General features: G+C 48.1%; 1 protein-coding gene across 1 annotated transcript in view; it reads left to right on the plus strand.

The window, feature by feature from the left end:
* Window positions 1-25,611, plus strand: part of CACNA1B (calcium voltage-gated channel subunit alpha1 B) — a 364,867-nt gene that overhangs the window by 194,239 nt on the left and 145,017 nt on the right. The window contains exons 8-15 of the mRNA XM_088460941.1: window positions 2,964-3,067; window positions 10,346-10,461; window positions 10,830-10,886; window positions 12,043-12,132; window positions 21,829-22,038; window positions 23,996-24,108; window positions 24,413-24,525; window positions 25,399-25,530. Of these exons, the coding sequence (XP_088317067.1) occupies window positions 2,964-3,067; window positions 10,346-10,461; window positions 10,830-10,886; window positions 12,043-12,132; window positions 21,829-22,038; window positions 23,996-24,108; window positions 24,413-24,525; window positions 25,399-25,530 (935 nt within the window). The remainder of the gene's footprint in view (window positions 1-2,963; window positions 3,068-10,345; window positions 10,462-10,829; window positions 10,887-12,042; window positions 12,133-21,828; window positions 22,039-23,995; window positions 24,109-24,412; window positions 24,526-25,398; window positions 25,531-25,611) is intronic.

Genomic DNA, 25,611 nt, shown 5'->3' on the forward strand with positions numbered 1-25,611 from the left:
ATATAACTCTCAGTCTGTGACTTCCTGCTGCCTCCATTCCCCTCCTCACATCATGTCACTGTCCCTGTCACATGCAGCCCTGTCCTCACTAACACATCACTCATCTCCTGATATACTCTGTGCTGCTGGGGACCCTGCTCCTCCCACTATACAACTCTCAGTCTGTGACTTCCTGCTGCCCCCATTCCCCTCCTCACATCATGTCACTGTCCCTGTCACATGCAGCCCTGTCCTCACTAACATATCACTCACCTTCTGCGGTCACAGGGAGCTACAGAAAGCTGGTGAGTGTTAACTATAAAAATGATTACAATAAACAAAGAAGACGTCTATAAATTATAAGTATCTTCTTTTTATTATTCTAATAATTTTTATATCAAATCTCAGGCGTATGATAGGGGAGAGGCTCTGCCTCCCCTGACTGCACATCCCTGCTCCTGATATACTCTGTGCTTCTGGGAATCCAGCTCCTTCCACTATGTAACTTAGTTTCTCCCTATTACGCATGTGTGAATGTTGGGAACTGTGAGTAAGTACAATATATCCTAAGTGGCTGCACGAGTTACTTATGTGTCATTACAGAATAATTTACTAGATCTGGTGAAATCAGGAACATTTCATATTTTCATTTCAACATGTCCCCAATTTAGCATCCAGAAAGCGCCTGACACCTCTGACAATGGCTGCCTGGCTCTCTCCTGTCATATGCGGACACATTAATCCCACTGAGTAATGGACATTTCAGCTGCGCTCTGTGACACCATCATTTATCAGCTGATCCGGGTCTCTCCATATTAACCTGTTCGCTCTGTCCTGTGTCCCAGTGTCTGTATTAGTTTTCCCAGATCAAAGTCACTGATGTGGATTTTAGAACAAAACGCTCTAGCACCCCATTTGGGGTAATTATATGTGAGTACTCACCAGTAATAAAGACTGCGCATGTTGCGCTATAGGGAGTGTAGTACCCACCCTCAGATTACGTTATTGGCTAGTACATGCCATCCTGTCACTACATATTACAGATGTGCCGCTCGGTGTTTCAGAAAAACAAACTTTGGGATTCTGAGTCTAATGGAGTACCGACTCGGGTCTGCTGTAAATTCGCAAGTCGGATTTTAACGGAATCTCGGGTTCTGGATTACATATAAACAGGTCCAAATTACGGGATTTCAGTTGTGCATTTCATCACTTTTAAAGGTATCCAAAAGCAAAACAGAAAAGAACCACAACGCAGGGGTCCGTGAACATCTCTGCTAAATATGTGTCTTGTATGCATGCTTTTTAGCCATGCATTTATATAATCCAGCAGTGTCCCTATATAGGGTGGGTGGGCTTATGGGGGGTATGACACTGCAGGTGTCATGTGATTTCTGCAGTGTATACAATTTTATCCTGAGAGCAGTTTTGCGATATATCGAAGGTGAACGGAAAAAAAAAAAGAAAACTGTCGCTGATATAAATACTTGGTTAGAAAGCACAGAGGACAGGAGAAGGGAATGAGGCTTATTTAACGAAGTAACAGAACAGCGAAGTGCAGACGGGTCCATCTCTGTGCTTCGCAGCTGCCGCAATTCAGCAACGACAGGGTTAACAGCGGCGTAATATCCTCAGCTCTTTCCACTGGTGCTTTCCCTAGGACATTTCTGTCGCTTATTTTTCTATTTGTGCGTAATAATAATGTTCATTGCGCCACTGTTCCTGACAGTATTATGCCATAAATGATCATCCCTATCTTTCTGCCGAAGTCTATTTTTACCAACTTAATTCATTTGAGCAATTCGCCAATACAAGGGCGCTGAGACGCTGCAGGTGGATTGCGTCTTACACGGCGCCGTTGTTACATATCCCTCTAGATGACAGGACGTGATAAGGGCAATAAATTAAACCGTCTGAATCTGAAGGTGAGAAGCCCATTTACTGGGCTAAGAGGCTGCTTAAACCTCGTTACTTCTCACTGTCTGTCTGTAGTACAGAACTACTTATCGTAGAACGTGTCTGTTGAAAAGCTAATGTGTAAAGCTATGTGCGCATTTCAGTTACTCGTTCAGCCCACACCCGCTGGGGGGGAGTGGAAGGGTTAAATATTAATGCTTTGGCTTGGCGAGGCGGATGGTAAATCACATTAGCAGTGAGTGGGGAGGGGAGGCAGAGAGCATTTACAACGCTGTCTAATTCTGCCCTGGTACTTATTATTACAGCGCAGGGCGCGCTCAGCATCCGGGAGCTGGGCGGTTAGGATATTGCCACAGGGCGTCATCGCAGGATTGACAGATAAGGTCTTTGTTTCGTCATTAAAAGTTGGGAGGATCAGGTGGTTCAGTCATTTCCGCCTCCCCGGGTGGTTTGGCGCCTTATCGGATAGGCTACTTTCTGTCTTAGCCAAATTCAAATCTCATGTAATAAGTTGTGTGGCCGATGATATAAGGTACTTTTAGGCCAAAGGTTCAGATCCCAGAGGTCGGGGACCAGAACACGAGAGTCCCCAAAATCCTCAGAGCTGACCGGGCTCTGTGCGAGCAGGTAATATTGATGGCAGGGCACACATGTGACATCCACGTTACTCAGCCGCAGTGTGCGGACGACTAAAGAGAGCGATCGTCGCACCTGACAGGTGACAGGATGGGTGATAAGCTCCCGGCTCGTCTATCTATGTAATATGATTATATTATTCAGGTTGGCCTAAGTCGGCATTTGTACAGGGCGGCTTTAGTCATCGTTTGCCTTTGTTGTGTTTTGTTGCACCTGTACTAATCGGCCCAGTGACAGCCATGGGCGAGAGGGGTTTGGGCTGTCTCACAAACATTACTTTAGGGCATTTTCCTTAATATTATCATAGGCAGAGAAGCAATAACATGGCGCTAATTCTGTTTAATGGTTCATTCCTTATGCCCGTGGATTCTCACTGCGGGGTCTGAGCAAATGGAATCCCCATATTAAATAACCCCTGTCTTTGTGTGTTACAGACGAACGACGCCGTGGGGGCCATGTGGAACTGGCTGTACTTCATCCCTCTCATCATCGTTGGCTCCTTCTTCATGTTGAACCTGGTCCTGGGTGTCCTTTCTGGGTGAGTGTCTGGAACCTTCGTCTCTGCTGATTTGTTCTGGGATTGCCCCCTAATGCAGTACATCCCTTACGTGCCCTTGTATGTAGTTCTGTTCCCTTTACCCAACTGGCGCCCCCTATGCTATAACCAAATATGAAAATCTCCCCTCACATCATGTTGTGTCTCCCTTTCCTCTTGCACCTACCTAACGTGCATAAAGACCTATTGCTGACGCTACCACGGTGCTGGTACTGGCAGGCGTTCTCTGGCGCGGCTGGTGACAGTACAGGGCCATCGCTCGTGCAGGAACGGTAACCGCAAGGTAGCTCCTTTTTCACCAGGGAGTTACAGGCTACGGTACTGAGGCAGAGATGGCGGCAATTGCTTCCCTAACAGTAGGCGCAATTTGCATTCATTAAGAAAGTTGCAATTGTGACACTATGCAAAGTGTCGGCCCAAACTCTCACATCACAAGTGCACCACCGTTTTCTTCATTTATTTTATTTGCAACTAATGAATTTGATATTTGGCATCAGTAATACAGCTAAAACCTCTGTAATGCAACAGAAATTGCAAATCCATCATCTTTCTGTAGCTAATATGCACCTTTGTCCAGGTCGGTATCTGTTCGCCATTCCAAATATGTGTCAGAATCAGGCAATCCTGGATAGGTGCACATGCACGCTGCTGCGTTCCTGCGCTGAGATAGTGCTCACTCAGATGATCGGGAAGAAGAGATCGCAATGAATCCAGTGTTGTATTTTTGTGCGTCAGTTTGACCTGCTCTAATATAGAAATGTAGAGATATTAGTTAAGTAGTTTGGCTGAAACTGTCGCCAATTACGTTTCTTCGTCTTCTAACTTCCTTCTGTGCTTTTCAGCCATGGCCTTGTTGTCAAATAGTGCTGTTATTTTCTGTTTCCCAGAGACACAACCTGTCAGTGTTGGATACGACTGTGGATCATAATTGCGATCGCAGCTGCGAATTCGCACAAAACGCAGCTGCGAAAATAGGCTAATGCTTGCCAAAGCTCAACTGGCATAAAGACGCCCACTGCTGCTTTCTCACATCCGTCAAGTGTCACATGTGGCAGTGGCTAATTTATGCACGCCCAGGAAACGGCGTCCAAACGGACATAAACGCCTGCGTTTTTCTGACCACCTCCTATTACCACCCCCCAAACGCTGACAGCCTGTCACTCACTCTGTGATGGATTACACTGTGCGTTTGTGCGATAGCAGCGTGTGCTCAGTGCGGCTTATACACATGCGTAATAGCAAATAATCGCTCGATCTGCGTCTGTAGTTGAACTTGCGCTCAGTACTGAATCAGCCCCAGCATGCGGTAGGGGCTGGATATGCTGCCCCTCTGTGACGATATCCTATAAATGAATAGTACAAGTAAAGTGATAGTTGCATGAGGCGTACCCAGGGTTGGACTGGCCCACAGGGGTACAGGGGAATCCCCCGGTGGGACCCACTGCCCTCCTCTAGAGATCAGATTCAAGACTGTGCACTTGAAGTAAACATTATACATATTTTACATTATACTGCACAGGACTATGGTGTATTTTCTACAATGCACTGATGTTATTAGTCTGGTGCGTTATCATGAATGCACTAGCAGTATTCACTATGTATACATTTTTAAGGAGCCCAGTCCATGCACTTTCTATTGGTTAGCCAAGCCTCTGTGGAGGCTGGCCACACCCCCTCTAGATGCTGTCCACACCCCTTCTACATGCTGTCCACACCCCTTCTAGATGCTGTCCACACCCCTTCTAGATGCTGTCCACACCACTTCTAGATGCTGTCCACGCCCCTTCTACATGCTGTCCACACCCCTTCTACATGCTGTCCACACCCCTTCTAGATGCTGTCCACGCCCCTTCTAGATGCTGTCCACACCCCTTCTACATGCTGTCCACACCCCTTCTACATGCTGTCCACACCCCTTCTAGATGCTGTCCACACCCCTTCTACATGCTGTCCACACCACTTCTAGATGCTGTCCACACCCCTTCTACATGCTGTCCACACCCCTTCTAGATGCTGTCCACACCCCTTCTAGATGCTGTCCACACCCCTTCTAGATGCTGTCCACGCCCCTTCTACATGCTGTCCACACCCCTTCTACATGCTGTCCACACCCCTTCTAGATGCTGTCCACGCCCCTTCTAGATGCTGTCCACACCCCTTCTACATGCTGTCCACACCCCTTCTACATGCTGTCCACACCCCTTCTAGATGCTGTCCACACCCCTTCTAGATGCTGTCCACACCCCTTCTAGATGCTGTCCACACCCCTTCTAGATGCTGTCCACGCCCCTTCTACATGCTGTCCACGCCCCTTCTAGATGCTGTCCACACCCCTTCTAGATGCTGTCCACGCCCCTTCTACATGCTGTCCACACCCCTTCTAGATGCTGTCCACACCCCTTCTAGATGCTGTCCACACCCCTTCTACATGCTGTCTACACCCCTTCTACATGCTGTCCACACCCCTTCTACATGCTGTCCACACCCCTTCTACATGCTGTCCACACCCCTTCTAGATGCTGGTCACTCCCCTTCTAGATGCTGTCCACACCCCTTCTACATGCTGTCCACACCCCTTCTAGATGCTGGTCACACCCCTTCTACATGCTGGTCACACCCCTTCTACATGCTGTCCACACCCCTTCTACATGCTGTCCACACCCCTTCTAGATGCTGTCCACACCCCTTCTACATGCTGTCCACACCCCTTCTAGATGCAGTCCACACCCCTTCTAGATGCTGGTCACACCCCTTCTAGATGCTGTCCACACCCCTTCTACATGCTGTCCACACCCCTTCTAGATGCTGTCCACACCCCTTCTAGATGCTGTCCACACCCCTTCTAGATGCTGTCCACACCCCTTCTACATGCTGTCCACACCCCTTCTAGATGCTGGTCACACCCCTTCTAGATGCTGGCCACACCCCTTCTAGATGCTGGTCACACCCCTTCTAGATGCTGTCCACACCCCTTCTAGATGCTGGTCACACCCCTTCTAGATGCTGGCCACACCCCTTAATATGGGCCCCTATCACTGCATTCCCCCGATGGGCCCTTCATACCCCAGTCTGACGCTGGGCGCACCCACAGCCAGAGGAGGGATAAAGCCCATTCATCTCAGCAATTAGAGACCCCATAGCAGCCATTTGTAACCAGCAATATAAAGATTACACATTGCAATCATTGTAGCCGCAGGGGGCTATGTAATAATCCCTATCACCTCTCTCTCCGGTGATAATGATGATAGTTCCCCTTATCGACCCAATTTATCAGACCGATTCGGGCAGGGCAGCCGGGCAATACTCCGTCTCTGTAGCTATGGCGGCATTGTTGCTAGATAACCCCCCGCCGGGGAGACTTGTTTGCTGGCATCTCTCGGAATGACCTATCACTAGGCCCGTCAGGGGGTGAACAGCGAAACGCAGGATCTCTCGGCGTGCCTCAGCTCCCAGACTAAATTATTCATCAGAGAGCGCAGTCTGTGACACACGTCCAGGGTCTTTATCCTTTTATCTCTGTCTCACTCTCCAGCCTCCCTTCTCTACTTTCCTCGTCTGTCATTTCCTTCTATTCCTGTGAATCTTTTTTTTTTTTAGCTTGGAATATTAAAGCAAATATGTCTTCGTATTGACCTTTCCATAAAATATATTAGTTGACTCATATATAGTCCTACAGATCCGTCCATGTCGGCCACTTTGTTCTCACTACCAACTGTTCATGGCGTGAAACCTGTTAAAGGGAAACAAGAGAGAGAAATCCAAATATAAGATTAATTGTATTGTTCAAACCGACACTTGTACATCCTTAGTATATCTTCCCCTCATCTATTAGTGCCTCCCCCTCCCTCCCCAAATTGGTCATTATAAGTGCCCCCTGCCCTCAGAACTAAGCATTACCTTTCTGGGGGTCAGACTGATGTGTAACAGGACTGGTCACCCGTATTAGCGCTAGTAGCACTGGAGCTCTCCCTATAATCCGGCCCTGGTAACAGGACTGGTCATCCGTGTTAGTTAGCGCTAGTAGCACTGGAGCTCTCCCTATAATCCGGCCCTGGTAACAGGACTGGTCATCCGTGTTAGTTAGCGCTAGTAGCACTGGAGCTCTCCCTATAATCCGGCCCTGGTAACAGGACTGGTCATCCGTGTTAGTTAGCGCTAGTAGCACTGGAGCTCTCCCTATAATCCGGCCCTGGTAACGGGACTGGTCACCCGTGTTAGTAAACCATAGTAGCACTGGAGCTGTCCCTATAATCCGGCCCTGGTAACGGGACTGGTCACCCGTGTTAGTTAGCGCTAGTAGCACTGGAGTTCTCCCTATAATCCGGCCCTGGTAACAGGACTGGTCATCCGTGTTAGTTAACGCTAGTAGCACTGGAGCTTTCCCTATAATCCGGCCCTGGTAACGGGACTGGTCACCCGTGTTAGTAAGCCATAGTAGCACTGGAGCTGTCCCTATAATCCGGCCCTGGTAACGGGACTGGTCACCCGTGTTAGTTAGCGCTAGTAGCACTGGAGCTCTCCCTATAATCCGGACCTGGTAACAGGACTGGTCATCCGTGTTAGTTAACGCTAGTAGCACTGGAGCTTTCCCTATAATCCGGCCCTGGTAACGGGACTGGTCACCCGTGTTAGTTAGCGCTAGTAGCACTGGAGCTCTCCCTATAATCTGGCCCTGGTAACAGGACTGGTCACCCGTGTTAGTTAGCGCTAGTAGCACTGGAGCTCTCCCTATAATCCGGTCCTGGTAACAGGACTGGTCACCCGTGTTAGTTAGCACTAGTAGCACTGGAGCTCTCCCTATAATCTGGCCCTGGTAACAGGACTGGTCACCCGTGTTAGTTAGCGCTAGTAGCACTGGAGCTCTCCCTATAATCCGGCCCTGGTAACAGGACTGGTCACCCGTGTTAGTTAGCGCTAGTAGCACTGGAGCTCTCCCTATAATCCGGTCCTGGTAACAGGACTGGTCACCCGTGTTAGTTAGCACTAGTAGCACTGGAGCTCTCCCTATAATCTGGCCCTGGTAACAGGACTGGTCATCCGTGTTAGTTAGCACTAGTAGCACTGGAGCTCTCCCTATAATCTGGCCCTGGTAACAGGACTGGTCATCCGTGTTAGTTAGCGCTAGTAGCACTGGAGCTCTCCCTATAATCCGGCCCTGGTAACAGGACTGGTCATCCGTGTTAGTTAGCGCTAGTAGCACTGGAGCTCTCCCTATAATCCGGCCCTGGTAACGGGACTGGTCACCCGTGTTAGTAAGCCATAGTAGCACTGGAGCTGTCCCTATAATCCGGCCCTGGTAATGGGACTGGTCACCCGTGTTAGTTAGCGCTAGTAGCACTGGAGCTCTCCCTATAATCCGGACCTGGTAACAGGACTGGTCATCCGTGTTAGTTAACGCTAGTAGCACTGGAGCTTTCCCTATAATCCGGCCCTGGTAACGGGACTGGTCACCCATGTTAGTTAGCGCTAGTAGCACTGGAGCTCTCCCTATAATCCGGCCCTGGTAACGGGACTGGTCACCCGTGTTAGTTAGCACTAGTAGCACTGGAGCTCTCCCTATAATCCGGCCCTGGTAACAGGACTGGTCACCCGTGTTAGTTAGCGCTAGTAGCACTGGAGCTCTCCCTATAATCCGGTCCTGGTAACAGGACTGGTCACCCGTGTTAGTTAGCACTAGTAGCACTGGAGCTCTCCCTATAATCTGGCCCTGGTAACAGGACTGGTCACCCGTGTTAGTTAGCGCTAGTAGCACTGGAGCTCTCCCTATAATCCGGCCCTGGTAACAGGACTGGTCACCCGTGTTAGTTAGCGCTAGTAGCACTGGAGCTCTCCCTATAATCCGGTCCTGGTAACAGGACTGGTCACCCGTGTTAGTTAGCACTAGTAGAACTGGAGCTCTCCCTATAATCTGGCCCTGGTAACAGGACTGGTCACCCGTGTTAGTTAGCGCTAGTAGCACTGGAGCTCTCCCTATAATCTGGCCCTGGTAACGGGACTGGTCACCCGTGTTAGCTAGCGCTAGTAGCACTGGAGCTCTCCCTTTTGGACACAGGAATGAGGGTTTTGGGACTATGGCCCTGATTCAGACCCACTCGCGAGCGGCTGTCTGCTCGCAAGTGGGTCGATGGTCTGCACTGCGCATGCGCACGACGGAGGGCGCTCCGTCGTGCGCATGCGCGAGACGCGACGAGCGAAGGACTTTCCTTCGCTCGTAGTGTCTGATCAAAGGGGGCGTGCTGTCGATGTTTGGCAGCCACTCCCTTGGCCCGCCCACCAAAGGGGGCGTGCTGTCACTCAACATCGACAGCACACCCCCTTTGGTACGAGACCCGGAGCGACGGCTTGCCCGTCGCTATCCGGGTCTCGCGCATGCGCACGACGGAGCCGTCGTGCGCATGCGCACTGGGCCACCATCCACCCGCTTGCGAGTGGATAGCGCTCGTGAGCGTGTCTGAATCAGGCCCTGAGTCCCTAAGCTTGGCCCTGCCCACTATGTCTGGCCCTGCCCACTATGCCTGGCCCTGCCCATTGTATCTATTTTTGTCCATTGTGTCTAACCTTTCCAATTAGGCACCACCCATTATGTCTGGCCCTGCTAATTGTGTCTTATCCTATTATGTCTGGCCCTGCTAATTGTGTAACCATGTCCATTATGTATGACCCCACCCATTACGGCACTGCCCATTGTACCTTGTCCTAATATATCTGACCCCACCCATTATGACAATTTTTTGAGGATTTAGTGACTGTGTGAGAAAAAACCCAATTATTGCCCCCCTCTCCCAGACTCGTCCACATAGCACTAATACAGGACAGCTGTGTTCAGCCCAAGGGGGAGGATTCGGATCCAGCTTTGTAAAAACAGCAATTATCTATATTTAGAGGCCGTTCTTAATCATTCCAAATGTGGGGGATACTTTAAGCTGCGCAGCTGAATTTATTTAGATCTGCACATCTAGTAATATATTAAAACACTCTTATTCTGTCAGCCGGCCGGTGGGAATAATGTTTTTGTTTTGCTGAAACGGCGGTGGCCATAATCCCATGGAGACGCCAGTTACCAATCGCATAGGAGATGTGTTCCCCGAGGCATCTTCATGTAACCCAACGTCCGTCCCTAAACCATCGTCTATTAAACACCTTCAATGAAATTTCTCACACTTACAAAACGGCTAAAAACAATTTGTCACGCTCGGAGGGAGGACATGGGTCCGCGTCCGCTGTATCCAGCCAGCAACTGAATCTTCTGTCCTCTTGCAGGGAGTTTGCCAAGGAACGCGAGCGGGTGGAGAATCGCCGCGCCTTCCTCAAACTGAGGCGTCAGCAGCAAATTGAGCGCGAGCTGAACGGGTACCTCGAGTGGATATTTAAAGCAGGTGAGAGCTGGACAGCGGGATAGAAGAGGTAGCAGTAACCTATTATCAGATCACACGTCTTTGCTTTGTTTAATGCTAGTTATATAGAGTACCCGGATTATTTTCTGAGTCACCCGTGAAAACAAATTCTCATTTATAGTTTATATATTGTAGGCGTGCGGGCGGCGCCCTCTTACCGCTTTATCTGTCTGTTACTGCCCAGTCTTGTGTTATTACTGTGTTTGTCCCCAGTTGAAAAGCAAAACTGCGTATGCTGGTCTGGCGCTATATAAATAAATGTTACTAATAATAATAATAGATCACAGCAGGATCCATTTATTGGTTATTGGCACTCATTCTGGGTTTCCGGTCGTCCATTTGTCTTACAGAGGAGGTCATGCTGGCAGAAGAAGACAAAAATGCTGAGGAAAAGTCGCCCTTAGATGGTGAGCACCATTATTGCGTGTTTATGTGACTCTTATGACACAGCAAAATACAACAAGCTCCGCCCTGGTTGCAACGAAACGCCGCCCAATCCACCCAGAAGCGCCCACATTTCAGTGAAACACCACCCACTTTTGTGTAAGCTCCACCCCACTTGCGGTATGCGAATGGAGACTGCCCCGTCATAAATCGGGTACCGTTGTGAGGCGCGTTGCGGTGTTGGTTTCCTCATGTGTGCGGCACGTTGCTATGTAGGTTTGTTCACACATTTCAGCAGCCTCTCGGAAGGCACAGGGTTGGCAAGGGCACTTTAAGGTAGTGGGCTCTTTCTAGACTGCTAGTTGTGCCACTATATGGAAGAGCGTTTTGTACCAAACGTCACGTGATTGTACTGAGGAAGGTCCTGTCCACTCAGAGACCACACTAATTATACACTGCTGGGGGCAGGCTCCAATCACCTTCCCAGACTGGGCTGTTCCAAGGAAAGTGCTTTATTGCCTCTTATGGAAGCAATTGCTGCAGACGGGTAACAGCGGGCATCAGTTGGGGGTATGTCCGGCAGAAGCATTACAGGACTAGACAACATTTAGAGAGAAGCTGTGCAAAAGTGGACGACCCCTTTTAGTGTCACGCTCCACGTTGCACCACGCATACGCCAATAGCCGCAATTGTAATGGAAAAGTCCTGATATTCTGTATCCAGAAGAGGTGTGGCCTAACCTGAAATGGGCGTGGCCTAGTTTTTTATTTGTTTGGTTGGTTTTTATTATCAATAAACAGTGTATTTTGTTTGGATTTGTGGGACCCCCAGTTTTCCCATTCGGAGACGTTGGCCGGTAGTTATAACCGTCACACTTTTACGCTGGTGGTCAGCATTGTGGCTCCCCGTAGCTCTTAGTCCCCAGCACCGAGTCCTGCCGGACACTGACTGACAGTTCTCCTAAACCGTCCCTTTGCATATGAGGTGTTTTTAATTTCACTTGTCACTTTTAATTTTCTGCCTTGTGACAGGACGCACAGAGTGCGAGTTCTGCCGCCGTTACTTCATCAACCTGACTGACGGACAGGAGCGTCCCTTCCACCCTCCCCCGCAGGAAGTCATTATTCTCTAACACGCTGCAATCTGGTAAATAATATATATGTCTGTGCTTCCTCGCAGTACTGAAAAGAGCCACCATTAAGAAGAGTAAAAACGACCTCATCCACGCCGAGGAGGGGGAGGATCACTTCACCGACATCTGCTCTGTAGGTGAGTGGCGAGATGTGGCGCTCTGTAAATAAGTGACCGCGGGCGCAGCCCAGTCGGATCTTAATTTTCCCATCACAGCATAAAGTCACTATCGTACTGCAGTAATAGTATATTGGCCTTTAAACTGTTTTCGGGGATTTTTTTTATACCGGATTATTACTTTTCTTTAATATGAATTTTTAGATTTTATTTAATCCAGTGACGTCTCTGCGGCTGACTTCTGCGAGAGCGCGTCCGAGGATTTCCCGTTCTGGTTGTTTATGAAGAGGCAGACACTGTGGTCCGTCTCGAGATGAGACCTCCCCTTGTATTGGGCTCCCACCTCTGTTTGCAAAGCGGTGTTACAGTAATTAGAAAGCCCTCAGGGGTGACTGGACCCGAGACAGGAGCATAGGGTGCTTGGTGACAAGGCAGGAGCATAGGGTGCTTGGTGACAAGGCAGGAGCATAGGGTGCTTGGTGACAAGGCAGGAGCATAGGGTGCTTGGTGACAAGGCAGGAGCATAGGGTGCTTGGTGACAAGGCAGGAGCATAGGGTGCTTGGTGACAAGGCAGGAGCATAGGGTGCTTGGTGGGCTTAAAGTCACTGTGGCCTGGTGTAGCCTGGTGATGTGCCTTGGCCCCTGTAGGCTAGGTGAGATATTGAATGGATATCGTTCTTAAATCACTTTATTTCAGAGGTTCCCAAACTCTGTCCTCTACCCTAACGGTCCAGGTTTTAAGGATAACCATGCTTGGGCACAGGTGACTTCATTAGTACCTCAGTCTTTTGACTTAACCATCTGTGCTCAACCATGGATATCCATAAAACCTGGACCGTTAGGGTGCCTGAGGACAGAGTTTGGTAACCTCTGCTCCATGTGTTAGCTCTATGTTCGCTTTCTGTGACTTGTAAAGAAAAGTAAAGAAAAAAGTAAAAAATACAAAATTATTTGCCGGTCATATTAAGGTGCTCTAAGACCCGATGAACATGGGGCACATCCGATGCCCACCTAGACCCCGCGCCCGAGCCCGCCACCAGCTGCTGCCTCCCCATTTCTGCTTCATCCTACGGGATATTACAGCGCTGATTCTACACATGAATTCTAATCAATCTATATCACCATTTCATTCTTTTTAATCTATATTACTATTCAGAGCCTCAGAATTCTCATGCTGGGAAGTGAGATTAATACCAGAATAATTACAGGATTTGACAAACTGCATACCATTACAGGAAAACTATTACCAGGATAAAACACTTTTTATTACTTTGTATTAAATATAATTGAACTTTGTGTTTTACTTAACTTGGAAATGTCTACGCCTTCTTATTATACCATTGTGCTATCGTGCCAATCCGTGTCATTGTCATGTTTACTGAGAGCTTTTAGTCGGTGACCAAACATGTGTATCAAATGCAATAGTGCCACCTGCAGGCTGTGCAGGGTAATACTACAGCTAAAGACAAGCCTGACAGAATCACTATGGGGTCATTCCAATTAGATGCAACGTTGCTGTTTTCTCTGCGAATTCATTTTGCAATCCAATTAGCAACTCGCGCTGAAGCAGTCACAGTAACGCGGATATTTCTGTTCGCACTTTCCCTGAGGGTGAGAGATGGAAGGGAAAATCTTTATTTTATGGATAAAATGTGGGGACACCGTGCTGAACCCCTTGGACACCCCACCTAATGACTAATTAGGCAATTGGAAGTTTCCAATTAGCTTAATTAGTTCAATAATTACATGTCATTTTTTGGGGTTTAAAAAGAAATGGCCTCAAATTACCCCAAAATCAACTATTTTGTTGCTTTATGCACCCCAAATTTGATTAGAGTATTTATTTTTATGACAAATAATTGCCTTTTACATTTTTCTTACCTTTTTTTAAACCTGAAAGTCCCCCGAAACCATCTGTCTTTCCTACTTTTTTATTTTATTTTAATTTTCATCTTTTTTTGTATAACAGTAAACGGAAAAGTTTGCCTTTTATAATTGCTTTACTTTAAAAAAATACATAAATGCACAAATCGTCCATTTAACACCATTCAAATACTTCCAGTACTTTCCTTATGCCCACTAATAGCCTTCTGTATGATTCTGCAAACAACATGATCATTTTTGGGGGGTCCAGGAAGCTCACCTCACTTTTTCATGCACGTTTCTCACATCACATTTGGCTGACAATTCACAAACCCCCGCTCCGAGTATTGCGAATAGACATCTTTAATTGGATTGGAGATGGCGGGTATGCACATTCGTGCGAAGTCTGCGAGTTTCATGAAATAAACTCGCAACTCTTACCTAATTGTATTGACCCTTATATGTGCTGTTATATACTGCACCCGTAATAGCAAATGTCACCTGGTGATACCCCGGGGCACCTGGACAGACCAGCAATGCTGCCCTACGTCATATATACTGTTCTGTATTACCATAGGCTACCAGTGGTTCCCTGTGCCGCTTTGTACAGTCCCATTTGGCTCACAGGTCTGGAACATCACAGGAGATTATAAGGACCTCACTGTATATAGATAAAGTACCCGGAAATGTGTATATAGGAAGAGATGAATATATAGGCAGCGAAACTCTGCAAGCAGACTGCCATTGTTTTCCCTTATCTCCTCTCAAAGCCCGTCATGGCCCTCTCACAGTAGAAGAGTTGGGGTTATGTGATATAGGGGTCTAGTTACTAAGCAGTGTTAGGAGACAGAGTGAAAAGTGATAAGGTACCAGCCAATCAGCTCCCAACTGTCATTTTTCAAACACAGCCTGTGAGATGACAGTTGGGAGCTGATTGGCTGGCACCTTATCACTTTCTTAACACTTTTCACTCTGGGCCTAATTCAGACCCGCTCACAAGCGCTGAGCGCTCGCAAGCGGGTCGATGGTGCCCTAATGCGCATGTGCACGATGGAGGGAGCTCCGTCGTGTGCATGCGCGAGACCCGCATAGCAACAGCCAAGCTGTCACTATGGGTCTCGCACCAAAGGGGGCGTGCTGTCGATGGTGACTCGACCATCGCGACCATCTTTTTGGCCGCTCGCATAAGCTGTGGGTGGTCCCCACAGCTATGCGAGCGGCCAGGAGGCCGCTCCATTTTTAGGTAGGAGGGCCCTGATTCAGAGCGAGCGCTCTGGTCAGAGCGTTGTGCTCTGAATCAGGCCCTCTGTCTCCTAACACTGCTTAGTAAATAGACCCCCTAGTGACGTTGGAGCTTATTGAGGTGGGCTATGGTGCCATCGTGGGCATGGGCAGGTGACCATGACGGGGCACAGGGTAACGGGAGTCACTAGTCCCTATGTATTCTCACAGCCCTTACAGAGAATTGGCGTGAGACGGACCACAAGAGAGGGGTTTCCCCTGTACTGGGCACAGTCATTGTTTCATGGCAGAGAGCCTTAGAGGTGGATTCGCTTTCTTTGAGGGGGGAATATCTGGTGGCGCAGGTGGAATCCTTTATTAAAGTTGCTACAGACCCCAGAATAGCAGCGGCCAGGTGAGGATTTGGCAGCGCGCAGAGGGTTAAAGCTGCCGTTTATTCATTTACAAGACAACCCACTGAATCTGTGAGCCTGGAAGGATCCCCCCCCCCATCAGTGGAAGCAGAGACAGAAATGTCAGCTCTACCTCCGCAGTCGTGAGCTGGTACAGACGCCCTCACTGAGTGTCACGACACTGGGACTAGCTGCCGGCCGGACTAGCGCACACACACACGCGGGTCCATTACAGATGGATTACTACAGCCTGTGCCAGCCATTTTCCCCCTCGCTCACCAATCAATAACTTATCGATCCGTCAGTTCCTGGAGGCGGGTGGAGACTTTCAGGATTAACCCTCTCCTGCCCGGGCACTAACAAAGTAACCCTGACTTTGATGAGTGTTTGCATTGACCCAGTTTTACTCCCTGCAATTACTTTACCGTTTAACCCTTCGCCGGGATTCCATTTAATTTTATTTCATTGATTACAGGACGTTTAATCCGCTTAATGCTTAGTTGTGTTTCCAGTGTCGTAAAGCACCTTCCGTGATTGCCTGACGTGCCCTCCATCCCTATGTACTAAAGGCAGAATTTATAACATGGCCCCCCCCCCCCCCCTCCTGAGGGCCCGCATCTGGCTTGCCAGGGTTTATTGCCCCACCTTATAGTCAGTGAGAGCCCTTAGTGATTAGGGAATGCCATCATTTCATTAGAGGGATCCAGACCCCCGACATGTATTCTCTAACCTGCTCCTTGCTGCCTTTCCCACATGTCCCAGTTTTCCCAATATCTCTGTTTTTTGTTACCGGTAATACTTCATTTGGGGGAATTTGTTTCCCAGAAGTCGTTGTAATGGGTTCCTGTAACTGTGCTGCAGTCTTTGTGCCCACACTGATGGAACGATCTCTACCCACCCCCTGATATTCAATGCAAGAATGAAGTGCTGCCTGTGAGGGTGGGAGTGTGTGGTCTTCTCCAAGATAGGAGTGGCTTAGTCAGATCTGGGAGTGGCTTGCTCAAATATGGGTGTGGTTTGGTCTGACCTGGGAGTGGTTTGCAAAGTTGGGTGTTGCCACTTTTGTCATAGACTTCCAATTGTGAATGTAAAGCCAGTAAGGAGTTAGCAGAGATTTAGCCTATTCATTATTATTATTACTAGTAGTATAACGGACCTGGCATATGCCCGGGCACATCAGTCTTTGCCCCTTGTTAAGCCCCACCCTCTGTTATGGCTGGCTCCGCCTTTTACTGCTGTTCCCCGCCCCTCCGCCTGCTCCGTTGCGGCTCCATCCTGCGTCAGAGTCTATGAAAGGGACCAGGAGACTAGAGACAGGGAGCTCTGAAAGCAAGGATAGTGCTGGGGATGGACATGGGGACAGAGGGCCCTGCCTGTGACTGTTTCGTAGTTGCCAACATTTGAATATAATTTCCAAGGAGTAGTTCAGGTGCCTTTAAAGGTTAAACACACGGTAACGTGTTTGGTACAGTGTAGATGGACCTCAGTGTATGACCTTCCACTTGACCAAGTTTATTCAACTTGGTTAAAATTCAAATGTATGTAACAATTGAAATACTCTTCAGTAGAATAAGTTTTAAAACTTTTAATGTAGTTTTATGCTGCCCTTTCTCTTTCTGTCTTAGTGAGGGGGGGGGGGGGTATCTAAACTTTCTGCAGCCAAACTAAGATTTGTATAAGGCTAAATACCTGTCTCTAGATCCATTTTCTGTATGTTTCTTTCTTTCTTTAATCATCATTTAATCTACCTGCCGAATAGAAAATAAAAACATTTTTAACTATTCCACTGCTACTGCCCCAGAACCTCATAGCTTGCACGCTTTCTTTGCGGCACATACTGGCTGCCATGTTGGTAAAGCGCCTTTCCATTAGAGACAATTTTCCTCTGCCACTACTAACAGCACCAGCGCCATCTGCAGGCTGAAGTGTAAAGTGCAAAGGAAAATTGCCTCATAATAGACTTTTCATCAAAAATAAGGTTGAACAAATCTTCACACATACTATATGTCAGAAAATGTACATTTATGGAACTAAATTTAGGTATCACTATGGTATGAATTCTCCAAATATGCTTAACAATTGCCTGAATTTGAAATATGTTGCATAATCTGCATCCAGTGCTTCATCATTCTAACACCAGCCTAGAACGAAGGCCAAAACTGGTTTTAATGGGGTCTGTTTATTGATGTACTTCGATAAGGCTGATTTTGTGTTGCCAAAATCAATGAAATCAATGTAGCATAATGTGTACTTGGGGTCATGTGTAGCATAATGTGTACTGGAGGTTCTGTGTGGCATAATGTGTAGTGGGGGTCCTGTGTGGCATAATGTGTACTGGGGGTCCTATGTGGCATTATGTGTACTGGGGTTCTGTGTGGCATAATGTGTACTGGAGGTTCTGTGTGGCATAATGTGTACTGGGGGTCCTGTGTGGCATTATGTGTACTGGGGGTCCTGTGTGGCATAATGTGTACTGGGGGTCCTATGTGGCATAATGTGTACTGGGGGTCCTGTGTGGCATAAAGTGTACTGGAGGTTCTGTGTGGCATAAAGTGTACTGAGGGTCCTGTGTGGCATAATGTATACTGGGGGTCCTGTGTGGCATAATTTATTCTGGGGGTCCTGTGTAGCATAATGTATCCTGGGGGTCATGTGTGGCATAATGTGTACTGGGGGTGCTCTGTGTGGCATAATGTGTACTGGGGGTCCTGTGTGGCATAATGTATACTGGGGGTCCTGTGTGGCATAATGTATGCTGGGGGTCCTGTGTAGCATAATGTGTAGTGGGGGTCCTGTGTGGCATAATGTATACTGGGGGTCCTGTGTAGCATAATGTATACTGGGGGTCATGTGTGGCATAATGTGTACTGGGGGTCCTGTGTGGCATAATGTGTACTGGGGTCCTGTGTGGCATAATGTATACTGGGGGTCCTGTGTGGCATAATATGTACTGGGGGTCCTGTGTGGCATAATGTGTACTGGGGGTCCTGTGTGGCATAATGTGTACTGGGGGTCCTGTGTGGCATACTGTATACCTAGAACAAAGGCCAAAACTGGTTTTAATGGTGTCTGTTTATTGATGTAATTCAATAAGGCTGGTTTTGTGTTGCCAAAATCAATTAAATCAATGTAACATAATGTGTACTTGGGGTCATGTGTAGCATAATGTGTACTGGAGGTTCTGTGTGGCATAATGTGTACTGGCGGCTCTGTGTGGAATAATGTATACTGGGGGCTCTGTGTGGCATAATGTATACTGGAGGTTCTGTGTGGCATAATGTATGCTGGGGGGTCCTGTGTGGCATAATGTGTACTTGGGGTCATGTGTAGCATAATGTGTACTGGAGGTTCTGTGTGGCATAATGTATACTGGGGGTCCTGTGTGGCATAATGTGTACTGGGGGTCCTGTGTGGCATAATGCGTACTGGGGCTCTGTGTGGAATAATGTATACTGGGGGCTCTGTGTGGCATAATGTGTACTGGGGGTGCTGTGCAGACTGGGGGCACTACAGATTTGCAGTACTGGGAGTATTTACTCATTATTAGCATTGTCAGTATATAATTTTGCCAGTTTTATTATTCATTTTATAACAAACCTTAATCCGGGCCTGGGGGGTGAGGTGGGGAAAGGTTTTATTAGCAAAATACATATAGTTCCTGACGCTCTACTCCATCATTGGTACAAATGGCATTTCTCAATACTGTTCTGCTTGAAGGAATCAGCTCGTGACTGGTGGAATCACAGAGGAATTAATCAACATTTCTGCTGTTTGTAAGTGTTCTGATCCCTGCGCTCACCGGCCTCTGTGGGAAGAGCAGTGAGGTTTGTGTGCTGGCCGGGTCTCCGTGTGAGAGGCTCCAGAAGAGACCTTTGTTATATGAGTCATATGTAAAAGTGGGACAACGCTTTCTCCTGTTGTAGCCTCGGTATGTACGTGAGTTTATGCTTCAGTGGCCAACCTTATAAATAATAAATTCTGGACAAGCAATGTATAATTAAGGCTGGAAATGCCTCTCTGGATTTAAGGACATCTCTGGACACCTTTGATTGGGTCTGCGGTTAATGTTGTTACCAAAATTCCTTCAAGCCAATTACTGACTGATTATGGATTATATACCCACCGCTAATGTAATAAGGAAAAGACATTTCTATTATAATGTCTTTGCAGAAGTAACCGATCCTTCGCATTATGAAATTCATAGCGTCCTGGAGAGACATCGAGGCTATGAAGGAATCTCTTAAAGTCAGAGATGTAATTACTGTGCCCCTCCAACTTCTCAGAGTGGGTGCAGATGATTTTTGGGGTGCTCGGTTATTCTGGAGGCACAGTACCTCCGTGACCTCACTGGTTCTTATTGTATGTATAGGATATATTCCTGTCAGTGCGAGTTTAGCCCACAGGAAAGCCGCTTCCACTGTATAGAGATAAATGCCACCACCTCTAGCAACGCCAACGCTTTCTGTCCGGCCTGCCAAGCGATACTGCCTCCATTCACTCCCAGTGAGATATAAAACGGGATCCCAACAGGGTTACCATAACGACACTTGTTGGTCGGTATACTAACCCTCCCCCTCTCCCTAATCCTAACCTCCCCCTCTCCCTAACCCTAACCTCCCCCTCTCCCTAACCCTAACCTCACCCTCTCCCTAACCCTAACCTCACCCTCTCCCTAACCTCCCCCTCTCCCTAACCCTAACCTCCCCCTCCCCCTAACCTCCCCCTCTCCCTAACCTCCCCCTCTCCCTAACCCTAACCTCCCCCTCTCCCTAACCTCCCCTCTCCCTAACCTCCCCCTCTCCCTAACCCTAACCTCCCCCTCTCCCTCACCTCCCCTCTCCCTAACCTCCCCCTCTCCCTAACCCTAACCTCCCCCTCTCCCTAACCTCCCCCTCTCCCTAACCCTAACCTCCCCCCCTAATGCCTGAACCTAACCTCCCCCTCACCCGGCCTCAGTTACACGCACCCAGCCGGTCTCAGTTACACGCACGCTGCCGGCCTCAGTTACACGCACGCTGCCGGCCTCAGTTACACGCACGCAGTCTTTCCTTAGCCCAAAAATAATATATTTCTCTAGAAAGAAAACTAACTTTTCAAAGATCAAAAACAATTTTATAACAGATGGGAATAAATAAGTGTCTTAGTGCTGTATTTATGGGTCCATGTAACATGTTATTGTTTCATGTATTACACTTAAAGATTTCCCATCCTTTGTGTTAGTTACTTTCCCCCAGTTGAAATACGATTGTTCTTGTTCTGCTGCCTTATGGCTGAAATACATCATGTACACGCGCCAGCCTTCATGCAGTATTTTCATTTTCTATGGCCCCAGATGAAAAGTCGCTAAGGGCCCGATTCAGAGACGGACGAGGAGTCAATGTTTACGCAGTGAAGACGATCTTTTACTGCGGTGCGTGCGCGAAAATTTCGAGAGTCCCTTTCCGCGCACTAGAGAACCCAAGTGTCCTAAGCATTTACTTTATAATGTTTCATCGAAACTCTGTTTAACATTCATATGTGCTGTATTCAAATCATAATGTCATAATATACAGGGGGAGATGTACTAAGCCTTGCATGGAGATAAAGTGGAGAAAAATAAAGTACCAACCAATCAGCTCCTGTCATTTTTCAAACACAGCCTGTAACATGACAGGAGCTGATTAGTTGGTAGTTTATCTCCATCCAAGGCTTAAGTTAGTACATCTCCCCTACAGTATGAGAAGGCTTCATGCGAGGTGATTATATTATACCTCCATAACCTAACACATTGTAAATGTTATCACCCTTATTAATTAGCAGATTGCAGAATGTTGTCCTCAATTAAGGCCTTTTGGGGTAGTTACTAAAGTGAGTGTTTTTACAAGTGGAGATGTTGCCCATAGCAACCGATCAGATTCCAGCTATAATCTTCTAGAAGGTGCTAGATAAATGATAAGTAGAATCTGATTGGTTGCTATGGGCAACATCTCCTCTTCTATAAACCTGCACTTTAGTATATATACCTCTTTGTATCTTCATGTTGTTTTCTATAATAACTTTTCACAGAAAGTCAGCCAGCAGCCGTACATGCTTGTCCCGTGTCCCGTGTCCCGTGTCCATCTCCGACACGCTGCCCCTCTCTTTGTGACTGTTACCTGTGGATTATTTATATCAGCCTCTTGCTGCAGAGGTTCTGTAATACCAAAACCGCCTCACGGTCTCCTTGCGCCCCCTCTGCAGGATCCCCCTTCGCCCGGTCCAGCCTGAAGGGTGGAAAGAATGAAAGCTCATCCTATCTCCGCCGCAAAGAGAAGATGTTCCGGTTCTTCATCCGCCGCATGGTGAAAGCGCAGAGTTTTTATTGGTTTGTACTGTGCGTGGTGGCGCTGAACACGCTTTGTGTCGCCATTGTACACTACAACCAGCCGGATTGGCTCACCGAAGCCTTGTGTAAGTACACAGCTTTCCATCGCACTGGGCTGGTTCATGTCACCCAATGTCAACTCTTCTCATTGATGTGTAATAAAGTTACCCTGTTACTGTGGGCCTGATTCAGAGCCAGACGCTATTTGCGCTCGCTCGTTCAGAAAAAGGGTCCGGCTATTTAAATTGAGTGCTCGCTCTTTGCGGGCTGTTGACGCCTGTATGTCTGAGCGAGCGAACAAAATATGCGCTCGCTATTTTGTAAAGACGCCCCCTGGCCGCTCGCATCCTACGTCATCTCCGCTATTTATTAGATTAATCGAGTACATCGAAAGGCGTCTGAACTGCTCGCAGTGCTTGTGGTTGGATTTTCCTACCGCAATCATGCGAACAGTTCAGGCTAAGAGACAACCAAGTGACGTGGTCGATGACGCTGCTTTGTTAATTATGCACACCCTTAAAACGCCCGTTTTGACCGTTTGGCACGCCTGCGTTCGGGATCTCCACTCCCCGTTTTCAAGCACCTTCCCCTGTTACCACCCACAAACGCCTCATCCTGTCACTCAAATTAGCAGGCACTCGCTATTTTGCGAGCGCTCGATTTCCGACCGCAATGACTGGTTGGCGCATGTGCATTACGACCCATACGCATGCGCAGATGTGCGAACATCGCTCGGAGCGAACGAGCGGCCGCTTACGAGCGGCTCTGAATCAGGCCCTGAGTCTGAAGAGAGCATTAAGCTAACGTACCAAATAGCGCCCGTCTCGTGGCCCCTTCATGTTGTGCCCACGGGTAAGAGACAGTAACTCTGCACCTGGACAAGTCATGCTGCAATACACGGGGAGCACATACATGTATTATGTTTGCATGCAGGTAAATACCGGCTGCTGTTGCATGTAGCCAACAAATGCTGGACACCTTATTGCTCAGCTAGGGCACGTGTTGTATGAGAAACGATCTGCGCTGCCTCCGTCCATTTAAATGAGCTGGCAGGCTCTATGACCCACCGCGGCTCAGTGGGAGGGTCTGACTTCCGACATGCGCTGCTGCACATCTTTCTCTTGGCACATGGACATGCCCCTTAGTCTCTCTGCGACATTAGTGCCATTAAGGCCCCCCACAGTGTGCCCCTAATCTTCTGTGCCAATACGGCAAAGCACTAGGGGCATACTGCGCAACCCAGCGCGCGACACTGGCACTGCCTAGGCCCGGAGCCTGCCGTGCAGCATGGTTTTACCAAAGTGCAATGTTACTGGCTTGTTAGTGACTTGCTGCCACCTCAGATTCATACCCATAATGCACTGTGGAAATGAGCATGATAGCCTGCAAGGGATTCTGGGATGGAGAATGAATGCTTCGTGCAAAGAGCAGTCTGTGAGAAACACATACTATGCACTTTAATATTGTGTGTAAAACAGCACTTTTATCTGCAATGACGGTTTTTAAAAAGCACTAAATGACCGCAGCGTATACATGTGGCATGTCTCCTGTGTAATGCGCAGGTGCTGTGCAGCGTACGTACATCATGTCCCCTAAGACTCCCCGCCATGTAAACCCGTCCTCCTAACAAACACGCGCTTGCTATTTATATACACGGTGTGTAACCTATATATCAAAGTATTGTTTGTGTGAGAAAAAAACTGAAATTGCTATAATGATAATAACGTATTACTAAGCAGCAATGAGAACCACGGTGGATACGGTGCTTAAAGTGAGCCTGGCACTTAAATACAGAGGGAGCAGCCATTTTGCCAGATAAGTGGAATATTCATGGCTATACAGCCAGTGATATCGCTGATTCTCGGTGCGTTACGGTAAATGCTGTGCATCACAGAATGGCTGCTTCCAGCCTTACATTTTGATATCTTAACTCCATTGTGGCATCCTTCTGTCGGCCAGCAGGGGGCGCCCTGAGTATTGCTGCCACTTGTAGGGCTGCTGACCCTGTATGGACTGAACCCAAATTATCGCCTTCTCTCTCAGATTATGCAGAGTTTGTTTTCCTGGGACTCTTCCTGACGGAAATGTCGATGAAGATGTACGGTCTGGGACCTCGCAATTACTTCCACTCTTCCTTCAACTGCTTTGATTTTGGGGTGAGTTGCTATAAATGCCCTCAGACGTTTTAAGGGGGGTGACATGCAGTGCACAGAGGGTGGCATCAGATGTCCCAGTCGCCAACCCAACCCATGGCAAAATGAGTAAACAGCATGTGAGTGATAGCTTACTAGATTTGCATAGCGGATTATAAATGCATTGTGTGGATAGGTGGATTTATACACAGGGGAGGGGTCGGTGATGTCACAGCAGCTCAACTGACTGCAATGTCAGCAATTTTGAGGAGACGCTGCCCTTCGTCTGTATGACATCATCTCAGCGCTGTACTTTGTGTTATTACAGGTGATAGTGGGAAGTATTTTTGAGGTGATCTGGGCGGCGGTGAAACCCGGGACATCGTTTGGGATCAGCGTCCTCCGAGCCCTGCGACTGCTCCGTATCTTTAAGGTCACAAAGTAAGAAGCCGCCATTAGTAATATTATGTGCGAGTGTGAATTGTGAAAACCGTGCCAGACGCGCGTGGATTTGCGTGTTCTCCAGAAGCTACTGGTACTGGAAATCCTGTAAGTGTGTGTCTGTTGTGTCACCAGGTACTGGAACTCCTGTAAGTGTGTGTCTGTTGTGTCACCGGGTACTGGAACTCCTGTAAGTGTTTGTCTGTTGTGTCACCAGGTACTGGAACTCCTGTAAGTGTGTGTCTGTTGTGTCACCGGGTACTGGAACTCCTGTAAGTGTGTGTCTGGTGTGTCATCGGATACTGGAACTCCTGTAAGTGTGTGTCTGGTGTGTCACCAGGTACTGGAACTCCTGTAAGTGTGTGTCTGGTGTGTCATCGGGTACTGGAACTCCTGTAAGTGTGTGTCTGTTGTATCACCGGGTACTGGAACTCCTGTAAGTGTGTGTCTGGTGTGTCATCGGGTACTGGAGCTCCTGTAAGTGTGTGTCTGTTGTGTCACCGGGTACTGGAACTCCTGTAAGTGTGTGTCTGTTGTGTCACCGGGTACTGGAACTCCTGTAAGTGTGTGTCTGTTGTGTCACCAGGTACTGGAACTCCTGTAAGTGTGTGTCTGTTGTGTCACCAGGTACTGGAACTCCTGTAAGTGTGTGTCTGTTGTGTCACCGTGTACTGGAACTCCTGTAAGTGTGTGTCTGTTGTGTCACCGGCTGCTGGAACTCCTGTAAGTGTGTGTCTGTTGTGTCACCAGGTACTGGAACTCCTGTAAGTGTGTGTCTGTTGTGTCACCGGGTACTGGAACTCCTGTAAGTGTGTGTCTGTTGTGTCTCCGTGTACTGGAACTCCTGTAAGTGTGTGTCTGTTGTGTCACCAGGTACTGGAACTCCCTGCGGAATCTGGTGGTCTCGCTGCTGAACTCCATGAAGTCCATCGTCAGCCTCCTGTTCCTCCTCTTCCTCTTCATCGTGGTGTTCGCTCTCCTGGGGATGCAGCTTTTTGGGGGACAGTGAGTGCCCGTCTCTGGCTAATTTCTCAGTCTCGCTGTGGTGGGGGAATTGGTTTAGCATAGGCTTCAGCAATCCATGGC

The sequence above is a fragment of the Taudactylus pleione genome, unplaced genomic scaffold (assembly GCF_031769625.1).
Source record: "Taudactylus pleione unplaced genomic scaffold, aTauple2 ptg000996l, whole genome shotgun sequence".
Classification (NCBI taxonomy): domain Eukaryota; kingdom Metazoa; phylum Chordata; class Amphibia; order Anura; family Myobatrachidae; genus Taudactylus; species Taudactylus pleione.